We start from the raw sequence: 14,038 nt of genomic DNA, 5'->3' as shown, positions 1-14,038 counted from the left end.
ACCCGATTGCTTCCACACAGCCCACAGTGTCACCCTCCCCCCCCCCCCCGTCAGCTATATGTCCCAGGCTTTGCTTGCCCATCTGTGGGCCCGGGACTGGCTCAATGTGTGCCGGCAGGATGTGGTATAGGGGAGGAAGGAGAGCAGACATATCTGCTGACATAGGGGGCTTTTTTTTAAATAAAGTTAAGTAAAAGAATTGTTGCCATTTCACGAGTGCACGCAGATTTAAGGTTTGACATAGACAGGCTCCAGTGATGGCTACGAGGATATAGGAGGATTTAGAGCACAGCGGCATACCTACTACAGATATGAACTGAGTCACACTTTGTTGGAGGAACCCAGGTTGCCCCTTCTTTAGCTGCTCTCCTCTTTCATGGTGGAACTACACCTTGTGGATCTATACTCTATTATACTTTTTGGGATTTCTGTCATTAGCCGGATTCCATGTCCTGACACACCTACTGTCATCAGCACTACCACAGAAGGGTCTTATCGGGGAGTGTGTCCATCTGCACGGGACAGGGGGACTTTAGGGATTTTGTAAGGGGTGGAGGGTTAGCCCTTGTTGACCTGGCTTCCGGGAGGAAGGGGGTCTGTAGAGTTGCCTGGGGAGGGGAGGGGGGGGTGGGACATTGTTGGGGGGGGGGTTGGTTGATGGTGGGGGGAGGGGACGGATGGGGTATGTGCATTGTTTTGCATATATATGATCTGTTTTATTGTTACGTCCATAATACATTTATGCTGCTTATTAGCCTTTGAGGTGCTCTATCCTTTTGTGGGGTTTTTTGTTTAGAGTCTGAGGTGGCAAACCAGGAAAGGCTGGATAGCTCTCCAAGAAGAAACAAACCCTTCTGAGCACTTGTACATAGTTCTAGGAAGTTAATCTCAGCTCAACAGTTCCTTGTGCATCCCATGTATCCCTCATGCAAAAAAAAAAAAACAAGTTCAAAGTCTGTTTACTGTCTCTGGAGTGCAAGGCTAGAAGGAAATGCGTGTTGCCTGGCTGTGCAGGACTATAGGGGGACCCAAATCTTCAGCAACTCCTAAGGGGGTAGTGCTACACTACCAACTACCACCTCCTTGTAACCCTCTACTGTGTGCCTGCTATCCTGCCAACTACACCCCTCTGTACCCTGCCATTGTGTGCCTGTTATCTTACCAACTACTGTTCCCTAAACCTGCCACTTTGTGCCTGCTATCCTCCCAATTACCCATTCCCTTTATTCTTCCACTGTGTGCCTGATATCCTTCCAACTACCCTTTCCTGTAGCCTTCCATTGTGTGCCTGGTGTTCCCCCAACTACCCCTTACCATCCCCCTTTGCTCCTCAGAGATTATTTGACAGGCAGAGAGGAGGCATTGTATTGCACTAGCGCGCTGCAACCATATGCAATGCATGCAGTTGTGGGGCACTTGCAAAGCAGAGCTATTCACTTGAATGGGTCGCATTCAACAAGGAGTATAATTACTGCCAAGGCTACGAAGCAAAGCATCACAGTCGTGTCATGTGACCATCCCCAGTAGATGCCTCTGCAGTTAAAGGGAGTAGTGGTTGGGTGTGGGTAAATGTGCAGCTCAACTGTGAGGTTTTACCACCCCCAAACCTCATGTGAATAAGCTCTAAGAACTCCTAAGGTGCTCTGTCTGTGTAAATGAGTGGTTTGTTTATGCGGCTGCAGCTGCCTGCCTCTATGGGGACACCTGCTATTCACCAACAGCCACAGGTGTGTGTTAGACAGGTGTGCAGGTGTGGGTGAGGGGCCCCGAATGTACACTGCCTGTGTTTAGGGCCACACACCTGTACCCACACACCTGTCAGATTAGGACCTGAGGCATACCTCTCAACCTTTTGAGATGGGAATGAGGGACACCTATTAGCTGAAGTATGTAGGTATAGGACCCCCCCCCCCCCCGCACGCCCCCTAAATGCCTAAGCAGAATTTTGCAACGTTGACATGTGATAGTAAAACCGTCCATATCATCACAACTACTTTATACATCCAGGTGGATTATACCACGTTTTTTTCAGGACAAATTGGGCTTTCATTTGGTGGTAAATGGTAATGGATATCTACTGATTTTTTTTTGTATTAGCAAAAAGGTCCAAACTGGCCCAAAATAGTACAAAAAAACTTTTTAATTTAGCTGTGTGTTTCTTGTTACTTGTTTTTTACCTAAAACACACTGATACCAATTTTTTTTTAATCCTGACCTTTGACTCTGATCTTGACCCAAACACTTACCCTGGCACTGAATTACATAAACCTTGATCTAGGTATTTTTTCTGATTTTTTAATATTTATTATAACGGAACCAACCCAGTCTGCTCTTGGGTATTTCCGCTAGACTACCGCTTCCCCGTCTGAACACCGACCACAGACACTACATCAGACCATACAAGACTAGATGACACCCGTTTGTCTGAACATGGAACTCTTTATTTGAAACTCGAACTGGCTGACTTCACTTTAGCAGGCAGTCCCATCAGGAGGGAGGGCTGCTAGAGACACACCCCACCAAGCCAATACACAAATACATACATCCCATAATAGTTTGCTCCCAAGCAAGACACACAATAGAACAATGGGATGCAACCACATGGCATTGCACAATCAACAACCCCCCACCCCAATATTAGGACAGATCACCCTGTACCCCTAACAGGCACAGGGTGACTTACACATAATAGGGATATGGGGAGCTAAGACAGGGGTCTCCCGACCTCTCTAAAGTGAGCTGGGTTATATGGGCCTCCCACCCAAAGTGACTCCTGTGACAAATCTCCCCGTTCGGCAGGAGACTAACGCAGGAGGAAACCCCAGACGGGTGGACTCCAAAGTTAGACTGTTCTTCCAGTCCCCCAATGCCCGCACCCACACAGTACCCCAAACAAATTGTCCCAAACATAGCATTACTCACCCAGCCAACCTCTGCCTCTCTTGTAGAACATACCCGCCGCTGGGGAGAAGTACGGATTGGTCCTTCTCCCTGAAGTCCTCTCAGTCGCTGGAGAGAAGACAGGGTGGCTGGGCTGACTCCATCATGCTGTTGGGGATCTGGGCCGACTGCCTAGCATCCCTGGGGTATCCAGGTGGCGACTGTAGTCTCATCCACTTTGACTGGAACATCCCCCAGTGTTTGCAAGTAAGGCTGACATCCTCCTGTCCCAATGACAGACCCTTTTATGGGGTTGTGTCAGTGGAGACCGAAGTCCCATCCACAGACATCATCTCAAGCCGCAGTTGTGAGGTGTCAATTGCATCCTCTTCCTGTAGCTCCTGCAGTGCTGACTGTTGTGGGCAGAGGTCAACAACGCCATGCCCTGATGCCAGCTCTTCTGCTGGAGGCGTGCCGGCTGGTTCATCCTCAGCAGAAAAGTCAATTAAATCCCCAGTCTCTGGAACTGGTGTCTGGGAATCGGGGTTCACCATCCCCTGTCCGTGGAACCCAGAAGATGTTATCAGTACTTGCAGAATTGAGTGATAATGATTCGTGGGGAAATTCGTCATCAGACACTGAAAACGATTTTGTGACTAAGATCAGTGATGTGCGAACTTGGCGCTCTATTTCAAATTTCATGGTTTTTGGTTCGATTACATTATTGAATTAAATGTATTATTATTTTTTATGATTATTTATTATATTATAATTTATGATTTCGTGTTTCAAATTTTATCCTACCCGGGATGTTTACTAGACTCTTGTTCGGACAGATTTCAGTGAGTTATTCCTAAAAATTACAGGAATACAATAAAAATGACATATTTCCATGCAAAAAAATGTACCGCTTTGAGCACAGAAATACTGACATAATAATACCCCTAGGGAGGTTAATGACCGGGCCTCTTTTTGCTACTTGGCGCTGCACTAAATCAACTGATAATTGCGCGGTCATGCAATGCTGTACCCAAACGAAATTTACGTCCTTTTTTCACACAAATAGAGCTTTCTTTCAGGGGTATTTGATCTCCTGTGCGCTATTTATTTTTCACGCTTTAAAACAAAAAAAAAAAGACCAAAAATTCTAAAGAAAAACTATATTTTTTACTTTCAGCTATAAAAAAAATATATAGTAAACTCAAAGTTAGTTATAAATTTAGGCCAAAATGTATTCTGCTCCATGTTTTGGTAAAAAAATCCCAATAAGTGTATATTGATTGCTTTGTGTGAAAGTTCTAGCGCCTGCAAACTATGGTATAGATCATGGCCGGACCTAGGGGGGTGCTGGGGTGGGCTTTGCCTCCCCATATTTCAGTGATGCACCCCCCCAGGACCAGTGACATATCATTGTGTGTGGGGCGCACTGTGCCCTCTCGCACATAGAGAAATCCATAGCTTGTCAGCAGTGCAGCAGCATCTCCCTGTCACGGCCGGAGTTTCAGGCTGGGAGGGGGAGGGGGGGTGCACTGCCAATCCTGTTACTGAATGTATCACTCTCACCAGTTCTGTCAGCGAGATAGAGAGACACAGGATCAGCAGTGCTCAGTACAGTGTGCTGGATGCATGGAATGGAGCAGGCTGAATCTGCCCCGCCCCCATCCTATCCCTGCTGTGTCTGCCCCGCCCCCATCCTGTCCCTGCTGAATCTGCCCCGCCCCCCATCCTGTCCCTGCTGAATCTGCCCCGACCCCATCCTATCCCTGCTGAATCTGCCCCGCCCCCCCCATCCTATCCCTGCTGTGTCTGCCCCGCCCCCCATCCTATCCCTGCTGTGTCTGCCCCGCCCCCCATCCTATCCCTGCTGTGTCTGCCCCGCCCCCATCCCTGCTGAATCTACCCGCCCCCCATCCCATCCCTGCTGAATCTACCCGCCCCCCATCCCATCCCTGCTGTGTCTGCCCCACCCCATCCCATCCCTGCTGTGTCTGCCCCGCCCCCATCCCTGCTGTGTCTGCCCCGCCCCCCATCCCATCCCTGCTGTGTCTGCCGCGCCCCATCCCATCCCTGCTGTGTCTGCCCCTCCCCATCCCATCCCTGCTGTGTCTGCCCCGCCCCCCATCCCATCCCTGCTGAATCTACCCTGCCCCCATCCCATCCCTGCTGTGTCTGCCCCGCCCCCATCCCTGCTGTGTCTGCCCCGCCTTTACTCAACTCCCCCCCCACACACACTGACAGGGCTTGCTGTGTATGTGCAGACTCCAAGTTGGATTACATAAAGAGTGCAGGAAGTACTTTAGATCCCGGCTGCCTGAGGGTGTAGTTGGTAAGTGCAGACATACTTCCCCGCCCCCCATGACATTTGTTACCATTTTCAGATGTCCCTCCCTCTGCTCTTCTGATTAAAAAAGACTTGTTCCTCTGAAAATCAATCCACTCACAGATTACTCTTCAGAGGCATTTGACATCTGTTTGAACCCCCTAAATGCTGCACCACCCCACCAAAACCACATGAATTGCATGCAATTGCGAGGAGGTTGTAGTGCAGAGCACCACGGCTGCAGCATCCGTCCGCTCCCAGCTGCAGCGTCCGTCCGCTCCCAGCTGCAGCGTCCGTCCGCCCGCTCCCAGCTGCACCGTCCGCCCCCTCCCAGCTGCACCGTCCGCCCCCTCCCAGCTGCACCGTCCGCCCCCTCCCAGCTGCAGCATCCGTCCGCTCCCAGCTGCTAGCTTGTCAGCCAAGCGTCCATTCACAAACACTGCATTACAACACAACAGCTTTGCACTGCACTGGGTTAAAAAAAACTACTGCATGCACAACACTGAATTAGACATGGAATAGCCGCCCAACACAGTCCCACTGCATCTGGTGTGAATATACCCTAAAGGGGGAGCAGTAAAACCATGGCTCAATCACATGCTTTTACCGACCCAACCACACATGTGAAAGAGTCCAGAATGGGGAAAAAAGCAAAACTGTGGAGTCCTATGAAAGGAGTGACCACTGCATAGATACCACCGGAAATGATCTCTGTACATCCCTCTGTGCTCATTCTCTCTCCCCTACCTTTCTCTTCCCCCCCTCTTTCATTTTTTGCCCCATTGTCCATTCCTCCCCTTGCTCTGCCACACTTTTTCCCTCCTCCTAACCCCCTCTCTCTCCTTACCCCTCTCTGCCCCCTCTTTTTTCCCCTCCATGTCACCCCCTGCCTTATCTCACTCTTACCTCCCCCCCCTCTTTCCCTTCACCCATTTCTCCATATTTCTCCTCTCTCTCTCTCCACCCCCTCTCACTCCCCACCCCCCCATTTCTCTTTGCTCCCCTTTCTCGCAGAAGTTGGTCTAAGGATTGACTTTTGTTGAATGAGAGTGTTGGAAAACTTTTCTTGATCATCTGCTATGATCATCCATCCAAGTGAATCAATCCGTCCGGCTAATAGAAAAAAAAAAAAAAAAGAAGAAGACTCTATTGCCATCTTTACTTCTACTCCTGCCCTCTATATACCATATTTTTCGCTCCATAAGACTCACATTCCTCCCCCCCCCAAAAAAAATGGAGGCAATTGTGTGTGTCTTATGGAGCAAATATGGAGCAGCCGACCCAGTATTCCCCCCGCTTGGCTCTATTGTGCAGAAGAACCTGTTCCTCGGTCCAGCGGTGTCCTGCTTTCACCAGTCGTTGTCTCTCCCTGGTGCCGGCATCTTCAGTGTGGGCACCCGGCTGTGACAGCTTGCGGCTTCACAGCCGAGTGCCCACTGCGCATGTTCAAATGGTCCGGCAGTCTTCTGGGACCTGTCACGTGTCCCACAAGACTACGGGCAGGGAGGAGGGGGGAGGACAACTCCATGGAAGTGGGAGTGGGTATCAAATTCGGTACCTGCCTCCCCCCGCTCCCCAAAGGTCTGCAGGCTCTGCTCATCCCCTGTACTGCGTCCGCAGACTCTGGTCATCCCCTGTACTGCGTCCGCAGGCTCTGGTCATCCCCTGTACTGCGTCCGCAGGCTCTGGTCATCCCCTGTACTGCGTCCGCAGGCTCTGGTCATCTCCTGTACCGTGTCTGCAGTCCTGCAGAATATTTTTTTCTTGTTCTCCTCTAAAATCTAGGTGCGTCTTATGGAGTGAAAAATATGGTATATATTGTACATGACATAGGCCTGACCAAGGTGTTCATTATCTCAACAGTTGCTGGCTTTAATGAAGTTATTTAAGATAGACTCAGTGAAACAAAATTATACATTTTTGTGTGCAGAAAAGCAATGTAAAGAAAGGTTTGGAATGTAGACACCCTAAGCTATCTGCTGAGAGGCATATTGAGTCCATGGAAGATTTATTTTTTGTCCACAAGTTTCTGGAAAATGACAAACTTTTTTTTTTTTTTTACACAAAGCTGTCATTTAAAGGATTTATTTCTCGCACAAGCCATGGGTATATGTGGAATTACACCCCAATATACATTCTGCTACTTCTATCGAGTAGTATGGGGATACCACATGTGTGAGACGTTTTGGGAGCCTAGCCACATACAGGAGCCTGAAATCCAATGACCACTTTGAAACCCGGAAGGTGCGTAACTTCCTCACTTCACTTTATCCCTACCTATCACAGTTTCAGAGGCCCTGAAATGTCAGAATAGCACCCCCCCCCCCACCAAATGGTCTACTTTTGGAAAGCAGACAACCCAAGGAATTTAAAAGGCATGGTGAGTATTTTGCAGATCTCATTTTTTCTCACAAGGTTTTGAAATATAAAAAGAAGAAGAGAAAAAATGTTTTTTTTCTTCATTTTCCAAAAACTTGTGGCAACAGTAGAAATCTGTAAAATACTCACCATGCTTCTTATCAAATTCCTTGGGGTGTCTGCTTTCCAAAAAGGGGTCATTTGGGGGGGTTGGTGCTATCCTGGCATTTCAGAGCCTCCAAAACTGTGATAGGTAGTCAGGAAGTGTAATGAGGAAATAAAGCCCTTTAAAAGCCTGAAGGTGCTTATTGGATTTAGAGGTGCTGTACTTGGCTAGACTGCCAAAACATCTCTCACATGTGGTACCCCCATACTCGGGAGAAGTAGCAGAATGTATTTTGGGGAGTAATTCCACATACACCCATGGCATGTGTGAGCAATAAATCATTTAGGTGACAATTTTGTGTAAAAAAAAAAAATATGGGGGGTGCTACAATTGTTTGTCACATAATACTCGCAGCAATTTTTCAAACGCAAATTTAAAAAAAAGTAAAAAAAAATGTTTACTTTTAATGCACAAAAACACAATATATTGGCCAATTATTTGGTTAAGATATAAAAGATGGTATGCCGAGTAAATAGATACCAAACATGACATGATGCAAAACTGAGCATGCCCCGTGCAATGGCGACAAGCTGCATGTTTTTAATATCCATAGGCAACATTTTAAAAGACTTTACAAGCTACCATTTTAGAATTACAGAGGAGGTCTAGTGTTAGAATTACTGCTCTTGATCTGATGTTAAAGGCGATACCTCACATGTATGGTGCAACCGCTGTTTACATACTGGCACAGGGTCAACGCTCGTGGTCTATCAGACTCTAGATCTCTCCTCTGCTCTTACATTATTATCTAATCAAACCAAGATCGGTGTGTTCAGATGCTTTTCCGATTTACAAATGGCGCTGTTTTTATCCTGCGAAACTGAAGTGATGAAATGCTCATAGCTTCCGATTTCTTAGACTATAGAGATGATTGTCACCATTCTGGTCTCCAATCAGCTCTATGGTCAGCTGGCAGAAACACTGGCTGCATTCTCAGGTTTCCCTGATGGCATGGGACTGCCCGAGAAGGAGATGGAAGGCAGCGGGGGAGGGGGGGCGTATCCTCTCCCACTGCTTGTAAAAGCAACCCTGCAGCTAATTAGCCATTAGGATTGCTATTACATGAAAGCCGATCGCCGGCTGAAAAAAAGTGATACCAGGATGATGCCTGCAACTGTAGGCATCATCCTGGTATAACCATTCAAAGTCCAGGGATGTACCAGTACATTGCTGATCCTTGCTGGGTATATACAGTATGCTATGTTTTGTTTTTTTTGTATGCAGCCTTTTGACTGAATGAAAAAAACAGAAGAAATCTCTGCCAGAAAAAGTGTGTGGTATGCCCACCATTAGAATATACCTCCCTGCATCCACCCACTTCTAATGGTGGGCACACATTAGGTCACACGGTGCCACATGCACCAGTTCCAAGATTGTACAAATGTCTAAATAGTGGCACGCTTGAATAAAAATTGTCCACGTATAAGTGGTACCCCATATGGAAAAAGGATGACACCAAGTCCCAAACTATCTTGTCACTGCTCCCCATGTAGTCTGGGCATCCAGGGGGCTCCATGTAACTATCTTTTCCCTCATAAATCCAAAATGTTTATGTATATCCTGTTGCCCTCTCACAGGTCTTCTACATCTTGACCCCATATCTGGCACGCTTGCTGGGGAGAAATTGTTTGAATGCAAGGCGGCCAGAAAAATTAATGAGGGCCTTATCAATGCAGATATTTTGCTGGGGAGTATAGACGTCTGCAAATTTATGGTTAAGGTGATTTGCGAGGGGCTGAATTTTGAGGAGCCGGTCAAATTCAGGGTCACCCCGAGGATGACTGAGTGCATTGTCATTGAAATGCATAAAACACATGATACTCATTTCTATGCCTGGCCATGGCAGCAGAGAACATGGGCATATGATGAATCGGGAGCTGTACAATACAACCACAATTCATTTTTTTTAGTCATGCCCACGTTGAGGGTTAGGCCCAAAAAAAAAAAAATTTAAATTTGGAAACCATAATGGGTTTCCATGCGAATGGTCTGGCAAGGTTTGAATTTGGGTGGGCGGCAATAAATTGTTGTGCATATAAATTGCTTTGATCCACAATCAATGCATACAGATCTCCCATGAAAAACCACTCCAAAAATCAAGGGGAGTAGTTAAATTTGCTGTTTCCACCTGAATTCCAAAATGGGGGGGAAGTACGGGTGCTGCAGAATTTGTGGGCTGCCAATTGGGATTTGCAAGCACATTCGGAAGGATACTAGGGGCTCTATGGGCCTGTGTGCGAATTGTTGGTGGCTGCAGGACACTACTTGTGCTCACCTCCGCACCAGCTTGTACTGCACTTATGGGACTCGCCACGTCACCAAGTCATACTGCAGTGCTGGTATTATTATTATTATTATACAGGATTTATATAGCGCCAACAGTTTGCTCAGCGCTTTACAATATAATGGGAGACATTACATCAACAATACAGTTCAATACAAGAGGGTTGGGAGGGCCTGATCCTGGAAACTTACACTCTAAGAGGTATGTGAAAGACCAGGATGTACTAGGTCACTAGTGCTCGCCAGTTCACCAAAAGGTAGCATGACACTAGTATTGGCACTCTGCTGCATATGAGAGTCATAAAAATTTACCAGCAAGTGCTAACAGAGATCAGGCCTAATTCTGCCAACACTGTGGTTTTGTGTGCAATGTATCAAGTGACAGAGACCTACTGACACTGCACTTGTTGGGGGAGAAAACCAGGTGCTGGCAGGTGCCGGGGCTGATCCCGCTAATGCTGTGTTTTTGGAGACACTATGCTAATGTGAATGCTGGTATAGTGCTGATCTGATCAAAGATATTGATCCGTTCAGACACTATACTAGCAATGGAGGATTATTGTGTATGAGCGTCTTCCTGGCAATCAAGGGGTTAAATGTGATGACTGGTGTACTGACGGGCAATCTGACATCATCTGGGAGGGGCATGAAAACCACGGGAGCGCGAATCATGTATATATTATATATATATATGTGATTTTGCACACCCGTGCCACCCTGTAGTAGTATTTCTGCTGTAGGGTGGTCAGGAAGCGGTTACAGAAGCAGTTTGTGTTACAGCGCTGCGTTACTTTAACTGACAATTGCGTAGTCATGCAACACTGCACCAGAATGAAATTTACGTTCTTTTTTCCCACGAATTGGGCTTTCGGTGGTATTTGATCACCTGTGCGTTTTTTTTATTTTTTGCCTTATAAAAGAAAAACAAAACGATAATTTTGAAAAAAAAAATATTTTGGACTATTTGCTATAAAGCAGGTCCAGCAAAAAAAAATGTAAAAATCAAATATTGTCAAAAATTTAGTCCAAATTGTATTCTGCGACATGTCTTTGCTAAAAAAAATCCCAACACGTGTAAAATAATTGGTTTACGTGAAAGTTATAGTGTGCACAAATGGCGGTATAGATACTGGATTTTTACATTTTTTTTTATACGAATAGCGGTGATCAGCGACTTATGGCGGCAATCAGCAACTTATGGCGGTCATTAGTCACTTATGGCAGGACTGCGGTGGACATTCTGACATTGGGGGGTACTGACTTGGGGTCACTTGGGGTCCCCAGTAACACCAATACAGTGATCAGTGCAAAAAAAAACCCCACTGAGACTGTACTAATGGCACTGGGGAGGAAAGGGTTAACATTTGGAGGCAATCAAAGGGTTAACTGTGTGAAGGGAGTGTTTTACTAGGGGGCGGGGGGGTGTGTACTTCACTGTTACACACTGATCTGGAAGGCTGTGCATAGCAATCCGAAACAGTGTGCTGAAAACTGACAGGGAGGAGAACTCCATTGGAAACAATGCAGCCTTCCTCCCCGTCAGTGTTTGCCGGCAATTGTCGGGCTCTGGCGGCTAATCACCGACCGGGACCCGGTGATTGACACCCATGGCCACGATCGGTGCACGAGTAGGGTGGTCACATGCAACCCCTACCCCAAAATGTAAGATCACGTTTATATACGTGATCCTGCGCACAGGGGCCGCCTTGTAGCAGTATATGTACTGCGGGCGCCCCTTAGTGGTTAAAAATGCACTTACATTAACAAAGGAAACAATGCAATTTCTATTAACAGCAGGGCCACGGCTCCCACTTCACTTCCAAGTACAGCTGTCAATCAAGTTACCCAGCAGAACGAGGCCTGGGTGTGCTGCCTGCTTGCAGTATATATGGTGGTAGTTGGAGCTGGGAGAATTTGGAGCACGTGTGGATAAAGTTGCAATCACTGGTGCAAATGCTTGTCTGAGCTAGGCACAGGTAGTTCTTAAGGAAACTACTACCAGAACGGTGTCATTACAAGTATTTTGAATTCATGTGAATGTCCCCCACAAACCTATATGTCCTAACAGATGTATCATTTGTGCAGATTGTGCAGCTGTAAACATATATATTAAAAGAAAACACTTACACGGCTCATTCATCATGATTTTCCCTTCCATCCCATCTATTTCAGAGAGGAGCTCTTTCCTCTTATCTTTATTGACGGTGTCAGGTAGTTTTTCCAGAGAGTTGGTATGGAAATCTGGGAATTACAGAAGGTTTCAAGAAAATTCACACTTTTGCCAGAACCTTTGCACATCTATGTACACATCACATCTACAGTCTATAGTTCAAAATCTTTATAACTAAAGCCCAACTCCAAGAAAAATGACATTTAAATAGTATGTAGCACCCTCCTAGATAGGAGCTAGGATAAGAAGAGTACAGTTGGTTCCCCTGCTTGATAGGACAACTGTTAGGAGAATTTACTTAGGCTTTCTGCTTAAGAGAGAGCTGCAATTGTTTAGTAATGCCTGCTCAGCGTGTTCAAGTGCTGCTAGTTCTGCCTCTGGCTTCCTCTGTATCCAAGCAATCTAGGAAGGTTCTGGATGTATAGGTGGAACTCATGCAGAACACAGCACGGACATTCTGACACTGGGGGGGGGAACTGACTTGGGGTCACTGACATCCCCAGTGACACCAATACATTGATCAGTGCAAAAAAAAGCAGTGACACTGCACTAATGGCACTGGGGAGGAAGGGGTTAACATAAAAAGGCAATCAAAGGGTTAACTGTGTGAGGGGAGTGTTTTACTAGGGAGTGGGAGGGTGTTCTTCACTGTCACACACTGTTCCGGAAAGCTGAACTCAGCAATCCAGAACAGTGTGCTGAAAACAGACAGGGAGGAGAGGTCCACTGATAATAATGCAGCTGTGTTTCCTGTCAGTGTGTGCCGGCAATCGTTGGGCTCCGGTGAGTAATCACCAGCCAGGACCTGGTGATTGACACCTGCGGCCATGATCGGTGCCGTGGGTAGGACGGTCGCGCGCCCGCTACCAAGTAAACAGGATGACATTTATAAACGTGATCCTGCACACATGGGCCACGTTGCTGCAGTATATGTACTGTGGGTGGTCCCCTAGAGGGTAAATACTGTTATTTATTGTGTATGTTGATATACATTGGGTCATAGTTGCTGACCTTGACCAGAGTTATTATCAAGTCAAATGCTATTCTGTTATTCTTGACTCAGTTACCCTGCAATTCAATATAAACGTCACATTGGTTTATACTACTCTTTGTGTGAGTCCATTTTGCAGGAGCAAATTATCTGGGTTAGCGGAGTACATTGGTGTCAGAAGAGGGTGGACTCCAACAGGGGGTTCAGATTGCCAGGGATCCCAAACTTATTACTCAAGCAATGCTCATGGGGGTAGTGCTACATTCGAAATCAGGAACAGTCCCTCGAAATCAGGGACAGTTGGGAGCTATGCCTGAGGTTGTGTCCGTACCCATAGCATAACATAGGCTGCCTGCACACAGCTCTAGCCACACAAACAATTGATTCACACTGGACAGGCTACAGCGCCCATGTGAATGAACCCCAAGATCTCAATTACACACAGATCTCAATTACACACAGAGCTTTTGTTTTTACTTCAATACAGTTTTATCTTTTATATTTAGCAGGAATTTCATAAGTAATGTTGTGTTTGTGTCCACTAATAATGATTTTAGTATATTTTTGAGGAGATGTCCTGTGATTTCTAACAGCAGCCCTGGGAGGTGAAAAAGTATTTTAATTTGAATATTATAAATATATAGAGGAGTTGATAGAAGTCATCACACATACTGTGGTACGCTTCATGTTGTGCACTTTCAGCCCACAGGACTTCATTCACCATGAAAAGGCCGATTGTGTTTGTGTCCCAGACAAAATCATTTATGAGACAGAAACCATTTAACTCAGACAAGAATTTTTCAAAACTGAATTTTGTCAAACTCTTATTCACGGTTGGGACTGGATTCCCTTCTTCCAGGATGATAACGT

General features: G+C 46.4%; 1 protein-coding gene across 2 annotated transcripts in view; it reads right to left on the bottom strand.

Annotated features, from left to right (window-relative positions):
* The window catches only part of LOC149452041 (uncharacterized), an 860,283-nt gene that overhangs the window by 686,210 nt on the left and 160,035 nt on the right, over nucleotides 1–14,038 (bottom strand). Inside the window, exon 7 of one of the 2 annotated variants that reach the window (XM_089689852.1) lies at nucleotides 12,135–12,248. The exons of the other annotated variant lie outside the window; for it this stretch is intronic. Within the exon in view, the coding sequence (XP_089545978.1) occupies nucleotides 12,135–12,248 (114 nt within the window). The remainder of the gene's footprint in view (nucleotides 1–12,134; nucleotides 12,249–14,038) is intronic. 2 annotated transcript variants of the gene reach the window in all.

Source organism: Staurois parvus, unplaced genomic scaffold, assembly GCF_062004578.1.
Source record: "Staurois parvus isolate SC_StPar_1 unplaced genomic scaffold, SC_StPar_1.0 ptg000500l, whole genome shotgun sequence".
NCBI lineage: Eukaryota > Metazoa > Chordata > Amphibia > Anura > Ranidae > Staurois > Staurois parvus.
Note: the sequence above shows the minus strand (reverse complement) of the source record. Positions and strands in the feature narration are given on the sequence as shown.